Source organism: Tribolium castaneum, chromosome 3, assembly GCF_031307605.1.
Source record: "Tribolium castaneum strain GA2 chromosome 3, icTriCast1.1, whole genome shotgun sequence".
NCBI lineage: Eukaryota > Metazoa > Arthropoda > Insecta > Coleoptera > Tenebrionidae > Tribolium > Tribolium castaneum.
The window spans coordinates 11,235,550-11,258,498 of NC_087396.1; the positions used below are offsets into that span (position 1 = coordinate 11,235,550).

At 36.5% G+C, this 22,949-nt stretch overlaps 1 protein-coding gene across 1 annotated transcript in view; it reads right to left on the reverse strand.

Annotated features, from left to right (window-relative positions):
* The window catches only part of LOC663423 (nephrin), an 87,316-nt gene extending 65,555 nt beyond the window's left edge, over window positions 1–21,761 (reverse strand). Inside the window, exons 1-2 of the mRNA XM_015981665.2 lie at window positions 21,446–21,761; window positions 9,653–10,160 (exon numbers count right to left, since the gene is read on the reverse strand). Of these exons, the coding sequence (XP_015837151.1) occupies window positions 9,653–10,055 (403 nt within the window). The 5' untranslated portion in view covers window positions 10,056–10,160; window positions 21,446–21,761. The remainder of the gene's footprint in view (window positions 1–9,652; window positions 10,161–21,445) is intronic.
* Window positions 21,762–22,949: the final 1,188 nt, after the last annotated feature.

Consider the following 22,949-nt stretch of genomic DNA (forward strand, 5'->3'; position numbering starts at 1 on the left):
TTTAAACAAAATTAAATTATTCCAATTAATTTTGCGTTTACTAGCGTGTAATAAAATCTGCATACACCAACCAGATTAAAGTATCAGCGCTGATATGTACCAATTACTTCTTGGATGAATTGTTTGATCATAAATTTTCCAGTTTAAACACACTTCTAAACAATAACCCTTTGTAATTATTATTACAATGGAACGCAGTTTATTTGCATTTCTAGATACAAATAATATTTAGGTTTGCAGTAGTTTATATTAACAATTAGGGCATCTAGAATAGATAACTAATTATTATTTACGCTACGTACACATTTGTGCATATATTTTACCACAAACACAAAAGCATTTTTCAATAAGATCACAGTTGGTGCATTTGCCCGGCGCATCCACCATTTTTGTCGCAACAAGCAGTTAATTTAATTTTTGTGTAAAGTTTTGTGCGAAGTGTTTTACATGATTTTGCAATCAGGGACAAATAAATTAATCAAATTGGATAAACAACAGACATATTTTAGGAATCCGTCTCGGTCGTATTTTTTGTAATGGTATATTTATGTAAAGGAGTGTCTTAAGATCGTGCCGTCAAAAACGGCAGAGGGTTTATTTATATATTGTTGTCATAAAGTAGCCCTGCGACTACGTGATGCCTCGCTCCGAATCCTAAAAAGATATAAGGATCAACAACCAGTTCTTATATCACATTTCTTTCTTAAAGTTCTGATCGAATGCAAAATTTCCGCTAGTTCTCTATTTCTGCGAGATTTTAAAGCAGTATCCTATCGGGATAATACCGTCAAGAGAATCTACTTAAAACTTTAGCGATCTTGTTCACTAAGTTGAAATATATTTTTTTCTAGTTTGAAATTCAACACGAGACCATAAACGAGACGTTGTTTCGAAGCGAATTAAATTTGTTTGCCTCCAATAGCTGGTAGTCGTCAATCTGGTCGTTGAGTAAAAAACCCATTGTACGGTGCGTTTTTATACGTTATAAAAAAGCCATCATATGCCTTGTCTCATAAAACGCGCATCGAATGGGGCTTTTGATTTTATACCTGCGATGGCGGAACGCGTTGATTTACTCAAATTGATTATTCAGTGGAGCACTCGGTTTTTCTTAGTCGTGCTTATTAATGTAGCAGCGCACCGAGGACGCTATTGAAACACGAGCCTTCGTCTTGCTTAAGACGACACCGCAACGCTGGAGATCGGCGGCGGCTTAATATTAAAAAATTTAATAGCGCGCCACGCTAAGACGGCGTGAAATTTTAATTTGGTGATTACATAACAAGGTAGGCAATTTACTGGGCGTCTGTACTTCGCAGCTTGTATAATTGTGCGACTTGTGAAAGTTTTGCGTCTTTTTATAACGTTATACACTCGTCCAATTAAAAGTTTGCCTGCACGAGCGAGGTGGGAAGTATCACATATTGCGCACGGAACGCTTCAAAACTGAATTAAATTCTTACAATTTATGCTCAAAAAGTGTTCACCGCCAAGTTAATTGAACTTTTTTCTCAAACACGAACTAGCGATAATTCAAAAATCTCTGATACTTTGCAAAAACAGTCGCCTTTACAGTGGGTGGTGTCGTTTTAATTTAAATACACAATGCCTCCAGCACAACTAGGAGCACAAAGACGAGCGCACATCCATTTCGGAAAAAATCACGCATCCCTGGCGCTCTTTCTAATAGAGTTCATCTCGTAATTAATGCGTTGACGAGATCATCAGCCACAGTGAATAATGCGGTGTCACAGTGGAATACTCAGACGGCGCGCCTGAGCAAAATATCAAATTTATTTTTTTCCCTAAACACTCCATCTTCTCGTGTTATAAATTGCGGGCGACGATGAAAAGTGACGAGTCAACATGTATATTTGCCTTCTCTCATCCCTCTATGTACACATAACCTCGCAACGATCACACTCCAGATTTATGTCGGCGATGTATCAGGGAGTTGAGGAGGCAAACACATAATTATGCGAAGCTGGATTATTTGGCTCCGACCACATTATCAAAAATTACGCCTGCCACCGCATGTAAAGACGCAAATTGCTCGACTCGCGCCCCGTTTTTGCGCCACGTCGGAGGCATAACAAAGCCATATATTTGGGGAAAATTCAATTTCGAACGTACTTGTAAGTAATGTATACACATACGAGGAGGAATAAAAATTCCGGGCGCCTCCAGGCCGTGTCGAATCCTCGAATTAAATATTCAACACTTTTCCCCAGACATTTTTTATTAAAATAAATATAAGTGTAAGATGTGGTGTCATTTGGAACACAAGAGTTGAATTACAATTTGCATGAATATTCGTCTCCCAAAAGGACGGTTCTGCCATTCTTGTGATAATTTAGGAAAGTAAGCGAAATTGGAGTTTTAAAACAAAACCTCATAATTAACATTTTTATTGTGCGCGATTTAAGAATCAGAAAAATAATTAGGGAATGTTTCTGATTAAACGCAAATTTCCGACATTGTTTTTAATCCAGGCTTGGCGGTTTAATCCTGAGACTGGATTTCGAAAATGGATTTCGCAACTTTCAAACAAACTTAAAAAATTTGTAACCGAGCTGGATTGATAGCAGCTGCAATCTCGTCGATAGGACACTCCTTCACGATTCTCTCAAGGATATTGAAATCTGATGTAGCTAAACGAATCACTGAACTGTGTTTATGTCGACATCTTTTATAATCTGATGACCGATCAATGCGTCTAAGAAACTGAATCTCCCAACTTTTGCAGCGCATTATTGGCCATTTACGTTATCATCTGCTTCCTTAAAGAAAATACGGTCTCTATTGATTACATTTTTGCTTTCGCGTTATGAATCTTGATGGAACCACAAAGAACGTAAAGAAGTTAAGCGTAATTGCTTTTTATTAAAAAGTTCAAATAAGTTAAATTGCTGCCGCTTCAGTGCTACGCATTTTTACAAGAATCGCTGCAAATGTCGTCTAGTCTTAACTTTTTAGGCTTCATAGAGCCGGGATTGTCCAGCATTTGTATTCAAATTCAAAGTTGCTTTAAAGCTGGTTCACATTTCTGGTAAATTTTTCAGAATTTTCACTTTGGTATGATTTTTGATCTTGGCGTTAGATCGGAAGTTGTAGTCGTTGGCGTTATCTATTTTTCCGATAAATATGCCCTACTTTATGGGTGTTTAGAAATGAGCTAATTATTTTGGGTGGAGGCATTAAATTGCCGTTTAGCACGGGCGCATCTGCAAGAAGGCTGTCTCAGTAATTGGGTTATTTCTTAGGAAGGCGTTCTATCGCTTCATGGGAACGTATTTAATATATGTATGGAAGTACTATCATCAATATTAGATGGGATAGAGATACTTTCAGCAGCTCCGCTAGGTAGATTAATTTGAAACTGTCGGTGGCGTGGTCTGTAATGAGAAGCGTGAACAATGGCGCCGTCAGATAGTAATTAAAAAACGCTAAAATCGCAACTCTCTAACATTTTAATTGCTTGTCGGAAAGCTGATTATGGCAGAAATCCGGCCCGCAGCATAAAAAATCGTTTTCGAGAACAGAGTTTACGAGTTACTAATATCCAAACGCACCGCCTGAAAACGCCCGGAATTGATCCGGGAACGCACACGTCGATCGTCGGTCGGAATGCAAGATGAGGTGAAATATTCGACTCTCGTGAAAGCATAAAACACAATGTCTTGCGGGAGAAATTGACCTTAAAATAACTGAAAGCTTTCGGGGACGTAATAAAATTATATTGACCTTTCGGGGATGTGGTTTTCGGACGCCTGCCTCCACTGTCGTCAAATTTGTTCAAGCCGAAGTATTTTACCAATCCAGTTATTGATTTTTAAAAGCCGTCGCCGTTGATAAATTGTATCACTCGGGATCCACCTACGAGTAATCAACCGAAATTGTAAAACACTACACGTTCGCCGAGACGAGGGCCGCACTGTGTCCTACTTTTCATAAAAACGGACCATTAACATACATTTTTCAGTTTCAGCAAGGTGCTTCCGCACGTAGCTCCGACTTAAGACCCAGACATTTTACAGACAGGGACAAAATCTCATAACAAATTTATATAAAAAATATATTTTGCACACACAACAATTTTATGTTTTCTAGCTCATATTATGGTAACACAGCTTATTAAATCTAAATCATTAAAACTTTTTACCACTGTTATTTTTTTGGGCATTGTCAATATCTTTCCACAAGCAGTTTGTGGGTTTATAAATATACTCTCTGAAATTTTGCGTTGAGTGCAGCCCATTTTATGGCTGCTTGAGGTAGATTTGAATGCATAGCCGCAGCGCCGAAGTAAAAAGAGAAAACAAGAGGTGAGCGTGGAGCACAAAAATAAATAATATTTATTTCCGTGCATATATCCTCTGGGGTTGCAGCTATTTCCAATAATAAAAAGCACCCAGAAACTCCTAGTTGCCGATGCAAAAGCGTTGTATCCTTATGGGCATCGAGGCGCGCAAGGATAGTCATAAATAAGTCTGCGAACTCTCTGCGTAATGGGGCACTAGGCCAAAAAGGATGGAGTTTTACAAGCGTTTTGAAATACGATGAACACTTATACTCCATAACAACAAATTCCAAATTGGACAGCTTAGAACCGAACTAATCGGCCCAACACAGATTTATACCAAACCCAAATACTGACCCTAATCTCCCCAGCAGACACTTGAAAGAAAAAAAATGACGCTAACTGCAGAAAAATTCAATTGAAGCCGCCGGACTAAAGACCGACTTTGCGGAAGAAGCATCCGCTGCTAACAAAAGATAAATGATGGAGTGTCATGTCGAGGGGCTTGAAACAGTATCGTCGATGTCTGATAAAATTATCCTTCAAAATCCTTAATTAACCCAAATAGCTAACAAACTAAGACGAAGACCAATTTGTACGCCATTATCAAATTCCTTAAGCAGCAAACAGTTTCTTATTAAAATTTCAACATAGCTGCGGCCACCGAATAATGATAAATTTCCCCCAACACAAAGTTATTACAGGTGATGAGATGTGATGTTTCCTTTACGATTTTCAGCTAAGCGAAAAATTGCTAACGTGGGAATCACGGTCGAGAGGAATTCGTCAGAACAAAAACCAAAGCCATATTTTCTTAAATTCGGAAATAATGGCAAAAACATTCTCTTTTAAACATAAATACGTATTTGTTATTTTCTTTTTGGCTAAATTCTGATATTGATTTTGCCGTTACGACGTTAGAACTTAGAAATTCAATAAAACTGTCGTAAGAACAGGAGAAACCGTGTTTACCAACTTTAAAGATTTGACTTTTGCCGTATTCTACATTAGGGGAGAAATAACGACTGGGTATGAATGTTGGATGTGATACTTTTCAAAATAAAAAAACAAAAAGATTTTTATATGTAAAATTAACCAATTAATCATGACTCTTGGGTGCCAGTGCACGAAATTTAATTACTTTTAATGCTCGACAGTGGTGGTGAACTAGCCAATAACAGCAGATGGCATGGTTGTGCAAGTGTAATCATTCCGCAAATAGCATCTGTCTTAGGTTTCAAGATTTATTTTGCATTGAGGAATGCCAAACTGGCGACCGTCACTAGGGTGTAATAATTTTCTGTGAAAATCGATCATTTCTGGTAGATTAGTACGCTTACTGGACTATATGGTTCAGACACGCCTCACTCTAATGATGCTGTAAAGTTATGGGCCGCTTCAGAATTACCAATAATTAACAGCAGAGTATCCACTCCACACTAATTATTCCACTTTAGGCAACTTTTGTTTTTAAATTTAATTAGGATTTTCGCAATTATTTCACCTGCTGGTTAAGTTAAAAGTTTGGGCCCAGTTATGCCACTACAACCTGATCCGGAACTAAATTGTCGTTTATTTTTTCTTATAATAAAATTAACCCAATTAAACCCAATTTCGCATTGTCTTAACCGGCAATTTCACGCCTTTGTGGACGGATGCTCTAACCTCTAGGCCTGTTTGTATTCCTGTCAACAGTCAGGATGTTAAACAAGCAACAATACTCCTTGTGACACGTGATGAGCTGGGCATCATGCTCTACGCACAAACTTGCTCCTCTAAGGTCTTAGATATTGCAGAAGTAGAACAATACAAACAACCAGAATTAATTACAGCACTAGTTAGGGCTTCATCAAATGTAATAAACACGGCTTCAGACTGATGGACTAATCTGCTATCTTCATTAACAACCAGAGCTAGTAAAAACACGAGTTCAATATTGCTAAAAGCCCCCGTATTGCAAAATAACTTATTAACTCACTTAGGTGCATTTCCGCTGGTTTAAAATTGTTCCAAATTCTATTACTCCCACCTGTTAGACGCCGATGAAAGCTCGCAATAAAAGCATCAACTAGGGCAAATATTGCATGCTTCGGGGCAATTTAGCATGAACTCGTACCCGAGTGAAGAAAACAAAGAAAGTTCAAAACATGGCCAAAGGGCAAAAGACACATTAAAAACAATTTTAATTCACTTGAAAACTTTCAACTATGACAATACGTCGCGTTTCAAATCGGAGGATCTAAATCATTCCAACCCTTTTAGGAGATTTGCTGAATTTATCCGCGCCAGGAATTGTTAGCAGTGGTTTTATTTTCGTGTCGCTTTATTTTATCGTTATTTCATGGATTTACCCAACTAAGAATAAAGCGGTTATCGCTGGTTAAATTTAAGCGTTAGCTGCTACTAACAACTAAACAAATTCCGAAATTAGTTTCTGCTGAATAAAGTCGCTAAATTTGACTAGAGCGTTGATTGAAATGTGAATAGAGCGCTTTCGAAACGACGAAAAAAGAGCAAAATGTTACCAGCGGCAAATTGCACAGAAATAAGTGAATAAATAATCTAATACCAATACCAATAAAGTCACAACGGTCTTCTAAATGAAAAACCACTCTTCTCCCAACATTACTTTGGAATAAAAATTGTAATAATTTACGAACAGGATGTTTAAAGCCTGGGAAGCTTCCAATTGTTGTTGTCATACAGAAAACACTTCACAGTAAAAGCAATAGCTGGATTTAAAAATTCGTTTAAATGGCACAACAATCTGCATAAAAATCACGATAAAAACAAACAATTCGTAGTAGCACCTAATTTTACGAGAAATGTGCTTGATGATCCCACATGTAAATTCCAATAAATTGATCTTTTAAACATAACATATTGTCCGTACTAGAATTATTTTTAAAAATAAATAATTATAAGCTTTTGTCTGTGATACTCACACACAAAAAACACGTTTTAAAAAAGTCTCGTAATTAAGAACAAGCAAAAATACTTACTAAGTAACGAATTAAATTTTGTTAAAATTTATTTTGCAAATGAAGCCGGATACTGGATTGGAAATTTGACCTAAGCAGCTCTCATGTACAGCTTTTGTTCAAATTGATATCTAATGCACCGAAAAAATAACCAACAGCAAAAATAGCTGATTTGCGCTTTCAACTTTTCATTCCTTGTTCGATGAAAATTGTTTCCAAGAAATGGCATCGTTTGCGACTAGATAAAGCGTTATTTTTAAATTGAATGGGTTGGTATCCATTACATCGCATTTGTGTGAATAAAAATTGTTGTTATATTGCAAACACACGCAGTGAGAAAATTTTGATTGTTGTCTATTTTCCTGGTATCCAAATAATAGCTGAAAATTTTGAACCCCTCCACTGCTAGATAAGTCTACGATGACGCAATTTCACTAAAACGTTGCTGTAATAAAACAAAGGGTAGATTGCAACGTCACGAAATATTACCGAGGGTGGCCATACACCTGCAGCCGCCTTTCTTCTTGTCACGGCACGCCGCTTTTTAAGGGCATAAATAAATAAACTCGGGGGTGAGTCACCCCCGGAGTGAATAATTCAGATCGGGTGTGCTATTATTGCCGCAGTAATTGCCGAGGAGACGTCATGTCCGTTAAAAATTTCCATACGAAGTTTAATTAAAGCTTATGCGGTTCCTAATAAAAATTTACACCGAGGCGAAATAGTCCAGGACACATTTCATTCCTTCAATAATTTATGTGTCTGACCGAGTCGGTTAATTAAAAGCCATCAATTCCGGGAAAAATCCGATTGTTTTAACATATGTCGCCGCACGTGGAAATTAATCAGCAAGCGCGTGCCCACATCTTCGTCAATCTCTAATAATAAATGACGGGTGAAGGTCGTAATCTGAGAAAGATAATTGGATTACTTGCGCACGGGTTATCGTCGCGGAAAATGTTCGCCGTTCTGTACAATTTGTATTCTGTTACGCCCCTGCTGGAGACGCCCCGATACGAACGCGCCGAAGGGTTCTCACGTGGAAAAAGGTACTACTTAATGACTGAGATAAGAGTCTATTGGGAAAATCAAGAGCAGTCGTTTATTTGCCGGCACAACTTCGATCATTTTTCTAAAAACCCAAACACTTGACTCAAATTCTCCGAATTTCAAGACGACGGACGTCGCCAAATTTATGTGCAACTTGCACAAACTCGTAACTCAGGACATCAGTCTATATATTAACTGGACAGGGCCGGACCCGGCCCTAGTGTATCCACTAGGGCGTAAATCTTGTCACTTGGAGGGCGCATACCTAAAGCGATTAAAGGGGAAGCAAAGGCAGGCAGTAATACACTTCGGAGGGGCGCAAATGCTCCCCGTATGAAAATCGAATTATGACGAAAATTCTTTTGCTTATGCCGAGTTCGATCGGAATATCTGATGATGATGGGTAATAGCTTGCGAATGCAAGCGATTTTCAACGAATTTTGGTTCAGCTTTTGAATAACAAATTGTCGATTTTAAGATGTAGAAATTTACATTCATGGCCAAGCAAACGGTTGCACGTGCAGGTCTTAAAAAGCAATTAAATTTTTAGCACCAACATTAGTGTAAATGTGTACAAAAAATACAATTTTTGATAGAAACTTGGTGGTTGCAACTCAATTGTGGCACACTTCTAAGACCACCTCCGACGATTGTAAGCAAATTGAATTTCAAGTTATCTTGTACAGTAGACTTCAACAAAGGCAAGATCAATTTGATATGGACTGTTACTACGAAATTATTCAGAATATCTGCCGCATTCTGTTAGAAAACAAAGGTCTGAGCTTAAGCTACAACTGCTGTAACCTCTGTTATTCTAATGGAAATCTTAATTTGCAATTAAATGGTGTGCAAGAGTTAGGTAATCAGCAATTTTTGTCGTAGATGAAATGACGGTAACTGCCGCAAGCTTTTATTAAGTAATTACTTCAGTTTCCACTCAGCTGTCAATTATTACTAAGAAAGCCAAGTTCAAAGCTAATTAGATTAACTCAATATGTTGCACTTCTAATGCAAAATAATTCCCAGCTGTGAAATGTTGTAAGCAATTGACTAAGTTATTAACCGGATTTTAGGGCAAAAATTACTACTTTACCGCTCTAGAGAAGAAATCAAATCAAATTATAAATTTTGCGTTTCGTGTCCATATCACCTTTTCTAGCAGCGCCGCGCGAACTTTCCAAAGTTAAACTTAAACATTCAGTTTGATAGCCTCTCGAGACGCTTGAAGAGTATTTCCCGTCGCATAAAGTGTACATTTTTTAGCACCCCTTTTATCCCGCGCTACATTTTTGATAAAATCGATAATTTTGTCAAAACTCACCAACAATCGTCAAATTGACATGCGTGATTCTGGTCGGGGACTTGTGGAAGTCGACGCGACAATGGAACACCTCTTCGTCAGCCAGCTTCGTGGGCGAGATGCTCATGACGGCCCTCTCGTCGTCGAGCACCCTCAGGAAGTAGCGGTTCTCGAGGGACACGTCGGCCCAGTGCTGGGGGCGGCTGCTCCGCAGGTCGTACTTGTAGATGGGGCTCTCCTGCGTGCCCCTGTACCACAGCACCACACTCACTCTGTCCGGGGGGTGGCTGGGGGCCAGGTTGCACGGCAGCGACGCCGTGCCCCCATCGGAGGCTTCCGCGAATTCGGTCGCCGGTTCCGCCTCCGAACAAGTCACTAAAAGCACGAGGACTAGCACTAGGAAACCCGCACTTGACATCTTCATGCTACATGACCGGAAATTTGGAAACTGTTTAGCGCTGGAACACCACCGTGGACACTTGGAGGAAACGTTTTTAGGGAAGCTACAGCGGCATGCTGACGGCGAGGCCTGGAAACAAAAACGGGGTAAGATCGACCGCTGCACACGCTGCAATTAATTTATATCGAAACATTGCAAGAACTTGATTTGCAAACAAGGACCAATTAGTAACAGTGTTTATGGGCTTTTTCAGAATTGTTTCTGTTTGACTTAGAGTATGCAAGGCAGGTCACCAGCAAAAAACTTAATTAATTTTTAACTCTTCACGCTACATTCACCCAATCGAAAATTTCTAAGCCCCGAACTTAATTAACTTGCAAAGTCTTTACAATGGCAGATTTATTTTAAACTAATAAAATCACCAAAAAGTTCATTACCAAACCGAATCATTTTAAAATCAAATTATAGTAAGCGGCTTATTTGGCTTGAACTTCTCAGGCTCAAACAAACCGTTCTGTTTCCATTTAAAGTCGACAAACCCTCAATTTGTTTTTTCATACAACAGACTCACTCCTGCGTTGTTTATAGACTTTCACTCAATAAAACTTCGCACCTCTAAACAAAAGAAACGTGAGGGTTCTATCAAAACGGCACAAGGTGACTAAGTCCTCACTCTAATCAAAGTCATTTATCTTTAAAATCACACTTTAGTTCCCCTCCTCTTACCCAACCCCATGTCCAATGTTATTGCCTTGTATACTTATGGGGATAGACGTATCTTGAAGTGATCGCTTTCATTGGATGCAACCCCTCGTATTACGAGCCTCTCCAAATCCAGAGAAATGGGCGTCATAAATTTTATAATTTGACAGTTAATAAGAGTATGAACAACTGTTACTGTCCCTCGTGGTATGCCACATAACTAATGGTAGAGGGAAGTGGCGAAATGAGAAAACACGACAAAAATTTAAAAACGCACAAAATTGAACATCTGATTAATTTGAGAGGTCTGCAGCGCTCGAAACAAATTGGTAATTCCCTAACAGCATCAAAGGGCAAATGGTGCTCAGTGTTTGGATTGCAGCAAAGCAAATGTAGATTATGGTGCAGTCCGCAGGAATTTCAATTTGGTGAATTAATTGGTTCATTTTTAAAGGTAACCACAATTTATTTAGAGCATATTTTACAATGTTCTGATTTAATCCGATTTATTTCATATGTATAACTATTTATTTTATAATCTTTCAGTTAAAAGTTGATACCAACTGCGTTCCCTCTTTCCAATAATGCTGAATTATTTTTTCAAAGCTTTGTAAATATGAAAGGTATTGTGCTCTGATCAGTCAACCAAATAAATATAATTGGGGTATCCTTTAAAAACATAAAACTAAGTAGTCATTAATTCATATTTAATTTTGAGTGTTTTGTTTATTATTTGGGCGAAATTTGGCCGAGGGTACTCAACTAAATACTTTAGTTGAAATTAATTACAAATTGTAAATTACGCAATTGTAAAACTGTTCTCGTTTGCTGCCGGAGAGTAGAATGAGGTAAATGTTTATTACTTGCATCCAAATACAAAATAAAAATCTGTCTTGAAATATGATTTAAACGGGAAGAAAATGTCACTCATTTTAAAGAAAATTGGATAAGTGATGCTTTCAGAAAACGCTTGTCGCTGTAGTGATGAATTTATAAATTACCATCTCGGTTATTTTTTGTTAAATCTGTCAAGTAGTTTCAATAAAATCATCTTGAAGATAAATGGTGTGCTTTTTAAGGATTTTGTCTATAGCCGGAAATAAATAGAAAAACCGCTTCTGGGAGAGCAAGTGGCAATATGTAGTGGGTTGATTGACACAACAGTGTTGAATCCATCTTTACATAGATTACATCTGACGTTGATAAATGTTCAAAGCTTCTCCTAATAAGAACTACGAAATTAAACGCCAAGTTTTAAACTAGATGAAGTTACATTCTAAGCTGCATTCATGTTTGACTAATTCGAAACAAAAACAAAGGCTAATAAAAGTTGATGAAGTTTCTCCGAATTATTACCTCTTGTTATCGCTTAGTCGAAGTGAAGTTAGTAAGTTTTTTCCCTATAAACGACGCTAGAATCTCATTTAATGGCATAAGAACGAGTAAATCTACGAAATGACAGGACATAGAGATCGATTGACGCAGGCTGACCCAAATCGCGGGATAGAATGCCCGTTTTAATTTGACATTTGGTAGTTTTTAACCAAAGCCACAATAATAAATTTGCCTTTTCTTGTTGGTATTGTTAACAACAGATTGATTGGTTTCGCTGTAACAAGTTTGGCAGTGATTGATTTTTTGTGTGGGGAACCCCCGGGTTAATCTTCACACAGCGGCCTCCCCCGGGTACGTTTGAATGAAACTGTACCCATCTCCAAAACAAACAGTTCAGTCATGCAAACCTTACAGATATAAATTCCGTAAAGATTAATGACGTGCCTTGACGGCGTCGACGGAAAATATGTCTCTGACTATGTGTTGGTATTGATTTTATAAATGTGCGGTTGGTAAATTCGAATTCGTCCCAAATATTAATCAAACATCGCCGGCATTTGTATAAATTAATGATTTCTGTTTCTGTTTTACGGCCCATTTGGAAGCTCGTGATGAATATTAATTGCGCCGAATGACACTGCCAGTTGTTGATGGTTTCGAAGGGTGAGGGCCATCGCACCCTCCTTGCTTATCGCACTTATCGAAAAAACGTCATGCGAATATCGCTAGCAATTTTCACTACAAGAGTGAATTCCCCAACAAGATAACCCACTAATTGCAGTTTGATCTGCAAAGAAATTAAAAAAAGACACTGATCCGATGTTTTATTCAACAATTTGGGTTCACCCGGGGATCGCGTCCGCGCTCTCTTTTTCCGCGAAAACAAAGGGATTTTTTGGTCGCTATTGATCACACATGCATAGATTACGATGAATTACGCTCAGAGCACAATGAAACCTTTTGTGTGTCACACACACAGGCATTTTAAGAATTCCACGTTTCAAAACGTCTCAAAAACAAACCCATTAAATGTAATAAAACGCCACGTGAGCTTTGCAATCACCACACATGCATTGAATTCTCTAATGAATCTATTATTCCGTTTCTGAACTACGTGCGGTTATTTCTGTTTGTGTTGCGAATTAATGGAATGCTTTCTGTTTTGTATTGTTCTAAAAACTTGCCGCTGTTCACACACTTTGACTGATAACGCCAAACTCGATGAACTTAAAGTTTACTGTTGGTATTGGCTCCAAATCAGACGAATACGGGGAGCTTTCTCTTTTGTCATCATTCTTCAAGCCGGAGATTTAAGAAAACCGATTTGATTTACTCTACTTATCACACTACATAATCCCCACACGTGGTTTATTATCATAAATTTTTTGTCGAGATTAATGGCAACCAATAGAAATAGTAATTAGTAGTAAAGTGTTTTGTTCAATTTGTTTTTAAAATTGCACTAACTAATCTTTATACATGAAAAAGTTACGTAATTTATCTCTTTAAAACAAATCTTGCATACGAACACCATTTAAACTTGTAGTCGCCTAACAGTTTTTAAATTTGTCTTAAACACAGTTTGATGGTAGAGACATTAATCGATTAAATGAGCGGAAAATTTGTGTCCGGAGAATTATTTTTTAAAGCGTTATTTATGTTTAAAGAAATAATTTCAATAATCAAAAGTGCATGATTTTTATTTTTAAGGCATGGTGGATGGGGCGAGCAAATTTTTTATTTTTTCCTTTTTGATGGTCATGGTTATTTAAACATTTAAAATAATAACATATTTTTTAATATGTTTTATTTCTAGCATTAATTATAAACACATTCACGCAAAACAAGTTTGTTTAAAAATGGTGGATGCGCCGGGCAAAATTTGTTTAACTATGTTATTTGATAACAAAAATGTTATTAAATGTTTTGATGTACATTTTTGTTTAAACATTAAATTATAAACCTAAAAATATATCGCTCAAATAAATCGATTCACCAAAATTTTTTTAAAATTTTTTTTAGATTTAATGAAATTAATTATGACATACTAGTACATTAAAGAATCCTCTAGTTTGGTAGTGCGTTTTATCAAAATAAATGGAATCGTCCAAAACCTATTCAAAATGTGGATGACACTTGAAACAACACGATAAGGAAAACAATTCCAACTTTAAGCCCTAAATGGTTATTCCAGTTTCCACTTTCGACTCAATCCATTAAACAGTTCGCAATCAACAGATATTTAAATTTCCCGCTTTGTAGCTTCAGGGTTGGTGTGAAATATTCACGTTTTATTTTTGAATAATTTCAATTCAATTTGTAAAGATAGTGTGCAGGAATTTTAAAACGAGTTATAAAGTGGGATATGACAATTAAATTAGAGATTATAGGAAAAGCAAACATCTTAACTTGTTCTAACTTCAAGTGTTGTTAATATATACTGTAAATTAAGCAGTACATCTTGTAAAACCAACACAAGAGCTTTTGCTAAATCAATAAACTCGGCAAACTGCACGCAACTTGAGATTTTGGGCTAGATTCCAACAATCAATACAGCTCAGCAGAATTAGTTATGATTTTTTCAAATTCTATTACCATCCCAAACTTGTCCGCAACTCAAACAATTTTTACATTAACTCTTGACATATTTTTGCACAACGCAAAAATGTGGGAGTTTTTTATCAAAGCGAAATTCAAAAGATAAAATCTACACCTCTGCTCCAAGTTGCTTGTTCATTAATGTCACATAAATTTCATTAGAGGAATGGTTATTTTTTTATTTTATGGCGTGTTCGTGCTGAGAATTTTCATATATCGAGCATCCGCAAAATAGTATTTTAACGTCTCGCATTGCTTAATTCTTACAAACTTCTGTTTTGTGCAACACGAAGCTGCGTTCCCATTGTACCCGAATATGATTAAGTATATGTCGTGCACCTGCTCCTTTATGATCAAAATTACATCAGGTACTACAAATAACATTCTGTGATTATCAAGAATTCCAGAGGGTGTCGGATTATTCCGAAATTCGGGGATTAAATTCCACATAACACACGGGAACAACAGAATAGTAAATTGACTCGAGCACAACAGCTACGACAAATTTGCGTGCTACTACTAATCAACAAACTAAGACCATTGTCACCATTTAGCGGCTGTTTACAGCCGGACCCTGCGAACACATTTACGGATTTCTTCGATAAGAAACTCTTACTCCATTCAGCCGGCAAATTAATTAATTCCGCTCCAGATGGTAAGGACTACGACTAAATTGTCCTACATTATGTTTACTGTTTGACTCCTGCGACGTCAGCACCTTAACAAAACTATTTGTTATTTAAACGTAGAAGCGGGACATTTAATTGAAAAAGTCTAGAGTCAATTTAAAAAGTTTGGACCAAGTTTTGATCAGATTTTATCTCGGCTGCGTTGCCGACGGCGCAAACCGTAACATCGCTAATTTTTTATGTTCTGGACGCTTTTGAGAAAACAAGCCACAACGAAATGGCAGCTTTTGCACTGGCAGCTAATTAAAGTAAAACCGTGAATTATTTATTTTGAAAAATTGATTTGTTTTAATTAAAAATTGAATTTTTTAATTGACTCTGGTTAGGCCATCGCATTATCCTTTCAATCTATTTAGTCATTTGTCGCAGCATTGGTAACATTAATTGCTAATTAATTATTCCTTGTTTGTTCGATGTTGTTATTAAAACAACTTGCTAATTAACTTGATTATTAGCGAAATAATAAGCTGACTCTACCGACTCATAATTAAATTTCGTAAATATATTAAAACAAACCGAAGCATTTATTGCAGTTTCAGCAACATTTAGTTGAAAAAACTGCAGAAATGTTATGTAGATATTGCCCACAACAGGCAGGCTTTTACTCAGTTTTTGTTCGAAATTCTGTGTAAAATGATAAATGACGGCAATAACAGTGCTCGACTAATGTAAGTGGTTTATTTGAAAAAGAGTTTGCAAAAACTAAGTTTATTATAATTTACGACATAAGCATAATATGGCAATGAAGAGAGATGACTTGAAAATTTTCCTAATAAAGTCGACTGTCGAGATGGTAGCGAAAGCTCAGATGGAACGTTAAATTTAATAACATGAAAGCGTACGGTCAACCCCAAACAACAACCGTGATAACTTACATTCAACCACTACAACCTCATTTAACGGGGAAAGATGTGTATACCACTGGTCGCACAATTTCGAGTTCTTTCACGCGTCATTTTTCATTTCTGCTACATTAATGTATTCTATGATGTGATAAATGACAGTAACGGAGGTTTTATCAATTTTGGAGGAATTTTAAACTGAATCAATTTGAATGAATTTTTTATTGCTTAATTTTCTGCGAGAGGAATTCCGTTAAATGCAAGTTTATGCTTATAGTTAACTCATGTTAACTACCACTCACCGCAACCAATCAACGATTGAACTAAATTGGAGCTTTTAGCCCTAATTGCGTTAGATCTGTTGTGGTATCAATATTTAAAATTAGAAACCGCAGACGCAATCCATAAACGTGTTTACGCGAATTTAAGCAAAATCATTTGATTCAGAAGCTCATCATATCTTTGAATAGTTTGGAAGGAAATGCACGTCAGACGTAGATTTACTTTCAAAAATAAATTCTCTTTTAAGTAAGACTGACACGACTGTAGAAAATGATAAATGACAGTAATAAAGGCAAGTCTGTTCTTGCACTTTACCAATTTGGGTAAATTTTATCAATACTGCGTTTTATTGCAGCTGTCACGTCAGAGAATAACTAAATTACAATCCGGCTGAAAGTTTTTATCAGCAAGCTGATTTATACAAGCGTCGTTAATTTTTCTTCAGGTTTGTTTAAAGTGATGGCATAGTCACGTAAAGAGCTCCTGACAATTTGTCAAAACCCTTATTGTAAAGATCAAGCTCATATGGTGCCCAGATTTATAAAACGAGCCATCCATCACGTAATTTAACGAGTTTAAAAAGTTAAGTTGTAACACCTCAAGAGTTTCCTTTTGAAATTCCCCGCTTGAAAGTGATGTCTAATTACTCAGCTAAAATATTATATAATTAAATAAGGCTTCGGCGAAAGATTCGGAAGAACTAAGATAATAAATGAGTCTCTTGATTTAATTTAATTATAGAGATAAGTTGACGAGATGGGTCGATAAACATGTTCCGATTGTTTCCACACCACGGAGCACTAAAGCTTAATTGTTCCCCAATAAAAGTACTTTCGCCAAATCATGCATAATGGGGCTGAATCAAAAATATCGGATTATAAATAGACACGGGAAAATTCAAATTTGGGACAGGATTATCGGATAAGGAGAGAGATGGGCGGAAGCGTGGAGGCACATTTTACCGGAATCGCTAAACCCTTTTACAACATAATAAACGTTTTCGAAATTATTGCGAGTGTTTTCCGGCTTTCACTTATTCGCTAAACAAGAGCTCATCAACTTCCGGATTCAAGCTATCAAATAAAACCGATTTTTCATAATTAAAATCTTTAGATCCACTCTTGTGCTTATTTGATTTCAGCAGACGTTTCGTTTTTTATCCCCTGCTTAATGCCAGCCATAAAAAGTTTACTGTTTGTTGTATTATCTCTTCCTATTCAAATCGCCATTGATGGCTGATGAAAAATCACTTAGCAAGCAGATTTATTCGCTCCTAAAATTTCTTTTAGTTTTAATTTAGTTTTTATTCACCAAAAGCGAAAAATTAAAAATTAGAAAAAGGAATTTGATTAATGCAATTTAATTCAAGCTCTAAAGCTTGACAAATATTGAAACTATCCCTTAGTAAGGCGTCTCGTTAAGAAAAATAAGTCCCCGAGAGAAACTTTCCTGATTTTCCATTTTCTTTGATGCGTTATGAAAAATACATCCTCGTTAGCGGAAATGCAATACCGTTTCTCTTTTTTTAACGGCACTTTGTAAACATCTTTTCATCAAGTAATTTTAAGCAGGTCTTTACGTAGCACAATGATAATAACCGTAAGCATGAAGCCAAAATACTGTAAGGATTATAGGCAACAATTTGGCACTCTTGCTAAAGCAGTTGAAAATCTTGCGAAGTTTAGAAATGGGGATGCGCTAATCTCACACAACTGTTATATTTTTGTGTCTTGGGTTTTGTGCCAAACCGAATTTAGTTCAAGAGGCTTCTTACAGATAACAAATTACCTACTTCTCGAGGAAATATTGATCCCCGGAAAACTAAAATTTATAAACCACTACAGTTTTTATCGCGATTAATCTTAATAATGTATTCCAAATTTAGGCCACGTGTTTTAATCTCGAAACTATAATTTATCGTAAAATAGCGTGAATATTTTAATCTCGTATAAAAAATAAGTCTAGTAATAGGCACAAAACATATTTGAAATTCAAACAATTTTTTGTTCATTGTACATTTTACAATTTTTGTTCTTCCAGAATAAGCTCCCCGCACTAGAACGAGGCACGCGTAAATTTTCAACAATCTCTTCGTTCTTTCGTTGTTTACAAACGGATATGGCTGAAAAAGGTCGCATAAATTTCAGGTTCCTTTGTTGTGGGTGGCTTTCTTTTGTTAAGTCACTAAATTGCCCGCCACTAATGCTGAAATACCTAGGTTTCAGTGGGCAATTGTAATCAAATACGCTTTATTGTTCTATTTGTTCTGCATGTTGATCTTTGGCCATATTTCCAACTGCAGCAATTTGATAACCAGGAAAAGTGTTTCTGCACAACATTTGGCTCAAATTATAGGCTTTGTCACTTGAGAATCAGTCCTAAAGCGATTATTATGCCAGATATGTGTCTCTTTTATAACGAGATAAAGATCGTATTTCTGTTGTAGTCGAGATTCAAACACTGTTCCCTTGATGTGTTTCCAGGGATTTTGATCCCCTCATTGGATTTAATTGTAAAATTTTTGCAAAAACTTTTCGAAAGATGGTTTAGATTTTATTTACTACACTACCTGTTTTACAAAAATAGAATTTTTAATTCAATAAATGTAATTAATAAACATTTTTACCAACTGCCTATAAAATAAATAACAAATCACATAATCTCTTTTACCTTTGATAATTATGAATTGATTTAATCTGATAAATAGCCTATATTTACAATTAGTTATTTATCCATATTTACAATTATAAACATAAGAATGGAGTCCACAGAATTTTAATTCAGCATTTTAATGCCGCTGAAACTATATTGGGCAGACTGTGTTTGCGGAAAATAAAAACAGCAAAATGCGTATAAACCTACTATTCATTATAATTGTATTAAAAGCGCGCACAAACCTATTTGCATGAATATGCGAGCTGATGTTTACAAACTTGCATGAATAATGCAAATTGCCAAGGAGGAAACCGTGGCAGATTGTTGTATTTTTTCCGACCGACTGCATTTTTGCAGCTTTATACGAACAATCGCAAATACTGCGTCCAGATTACTGGTTTTTGTCGAAAGAGCGAAATGCGTCCAATACGCCCCGGACTGATAACCGCCCTGAAGACAAGTATTATTGGATTGCCGGTTTATGCCTCACACTCACAGGGAATGTTTGAATTTTCGTTCATCTAGTATTCATTATAACGGACGTCGTCGGTTTAATTTGTTTTAAGGCGGATAGTCGTTTAAGCAATTTCCCAAATTGAATCTCAGCAACAAAGAAGAGAAAATAATGAAGAAAAATTGCTAATAAATAAACTGAAAACGACCATTTGCCGCTGAACCCATAAAATGCAAGAGTGGCGTTTATCATCAATCCCTATGGTCCGCGACAAAATAAAAACATCGCCCTGAGTGAACGTCCAATTTTAATTTTAGGACCGGATTAGTACACACGGAGGACGAGATTTGGGAGCGCTTACCCTCACGCCCACAACTTTCTTAATTATTAAGGGTGTGCTGGGCATAAATCAGATTATGCTAATTTACCATGTTTATCCCAGGGTTAAATTTTAAACTAGCACGATTTCACTAACATTCATTTAGTGGTTTTACCCACTTAAAAAACGAAACCTAAACAAGTTGATTGGCTATACCCATAAAGGTTTTATTTGAAAATTCGAAATAATTGTAGATTTTTGTGGCAACCACTGAAATAATACTCTAACAGGCAAATTGCTATTCAGTTGACCCAGTTGTCGGGCAGGCTGTTACGCTTTTTTACGCGAAAAATTAAATGATGTTTAGCAAAGCAATTCTGTCTACGTGTTTCCCTATTACCATTTCATTGTGGCACAACGAAAAACGTGGTTGCACAAAGAACAAGGGTAATTTCAATAGCACTTTGTGTTTAATAGAGAGTCACCCGTATCCCCAAAAATATAATAATAACAACTGGAATAAAAAATTACTTAGCTTTGTGTTTTATTAATATTTGTATTGTGTATTTTCATTAGCGCTGCAGTTTATATTTTATATTTGGAAAATGTAATTCAATATGTGCATAAATGTTGATAACAAACAATCTATTTCAAAAAATAAAAATTAATGTAGCTTTCGAAAAACAGAAAAGGTTTGACGTTACAACAGAACGTTGTTATTATGATACGTAAAAAAATCTTAATAAACAAGGGTTTTTCATGTAATTAAAGCCATCTTTTCCGTTTTATGTTTACGCAGAATAAAAATTATAACTTCGCCTATGCGCAAACTGGCAGACTATTTGTCCATCTACAACACTATAATCTGGTGTTAATCGTATTTGGTTTCATCAGAGCAATGCGATGTGTGTGTTTTGCGTAAAACTTGCTCACATGTTAATAACATCACTAGAGCATGGTACATACGTGTGGCGATAAATTTTTAGAATTGTTGTTTTGTAACAAAAAACAACAAAATTATTCTCTATTAATCACAGCATTAATAATGGAACAATGGATAAAGGCTCACAAATTTTCGCGAATATTTGGATACAAAGCAGAAAAATATTTTTCTGTTTTTAAATCATTTTCCGTATTCAAATATATTCGTTTTGCTTTAACGTTCATCCAGTTTTTATTATTTTTGCATTAAAATTTTGCCATATTTTGCCGCCAGTGGCACTCACTTTAAATTAAATTATTTCCGAATTCAAGAGCAAAAATATTTAAGTCTAGTCGCTAAAACTATTTTCTCTCTTGGTTACAGGTAGTACAACACAGTATTAAATTAAATTTAATAAAATAAATTATGAAATGCAAAACCGGGGTTTTATAATCCCCGTTAGACGCAGTTTCATATTAAATCCGGCGTCTGAGCTAAATGAATTTTTTTCAGAAAGTTGGTTAATTTACGGCAGCGCTGGTGATGGGTGAATATTTCATGTTGGAAAAACTTGGATGTACGATAGTTTTGGGAGCGCTTTAATTAGATTCGGTACCTTTGTTTATTTAGGGTATCACTAGGTCGAGGCACAGCATCTCGACGCCGTCGCCGTCGTGGGCGTAAACTCATCGGCGAGCCGCGGTACCAAACACATGCTAGCACACAAAACAAGCACTTCGAAGTTATTTGATCGTTGTAACGTTGAGAAGACACATTAATTGACACCCGGAGCCGATCCGACCAAAAGTGTCTGCGGGCAACCCCGACCTTTGACCACGCGTTGCACTTAACCAGGTGTTGCGCTCTGGGAACTCGGAGCAAAGAGAACTACCCCCATGCTGCAAAAGGACTGCAGACTGACTCCGCCCGGACAGCGGACCTGAAACCCGGAGCCCGACGACTCCGGGCGAGGGCTGACGAGCCTCGGCCCGGAAACAACGGCCGTGAAATCGCTCCAGAGCGTCGCGGACGCCGCGCCCGGTGCACACCTCGAGATAGGCGAAATTAATTTACAAAGCTTGTTTGGATATAGACCCTATTTCCGCAGCCGCAATATTGGCCAACTTAGGCCGCGCTCTGCCGAGTTTTTAATATGCAATCGATAGCGGAAAATAAGCACCGACAGTTCAAATATTTGAAAGATTTTTAAATCAAATTTGTTAAAGTGATTTCGCGCTACGGCAGGATTCGCGAATTCACAAACTCGAAACACGCAAAACTGCAAACTAAAGGTTCACCTTCCACTCCAGTTTTCAAATTTAAGTTATATATTATCTATTTATTAACTAACATCTTATCTATTTTCAAAAACCAAATTTCGTGGTCTAATTTATTCAAGTGACCAGAGACGTATTAAGTGCCACACAGGAAAAACAAAATATAATACTATAATTTTGTTCATCTTCAAAAATTCCTGTAATTCTAAAAACAAACCTTTATTTCAAACTCTAAACCGTTATTTTTTACAATGTAATAATGCATGGCAGGAAAATGCTAAAAAACAAATTTCGAAAAAATATTTCAAAATTATTCCATCATTTTACGTGAAAGAAAGATCCTTCTATTTTTTTTTAGTTCTAATTTCAAATGTTCTATGTGGAAATAATTCATGGCACAGCAGATTTGAACTATTTGACAATGAAATACCTATTTTCAGCAGTTTCTACGGTGATTTGATCAATTCCAACTACTTTACAAATAAGTTTAGCTAAAGCTTTTTTCATCCACGAAGATGCTTTCAAAAATTTAGAAACCCTCGAACTTTACTGCAGCATATTAACGTCAATAGATTTGGTTTTGTCATTCACAGATATTCAGATTTTACATTATCTTATAACGAAAGTTCCAGCCAATGTTTTCGCAACTTTGAAAATTGAAGAACTGGTTGTTATTTTTTGGAGGAGAATCCTGGGGAGAAGATTGACAAACAAAGATAACTTTCAAGGACTAAGAGGAATAGGGGTGCTGTCTTTGGACGAAATTCCTTTGGAAAATTATGTGGCAAATGTTAGGAAATGGTTTGTTTGAGGAAAATTCTGGCACACCATAAAATTATTAAG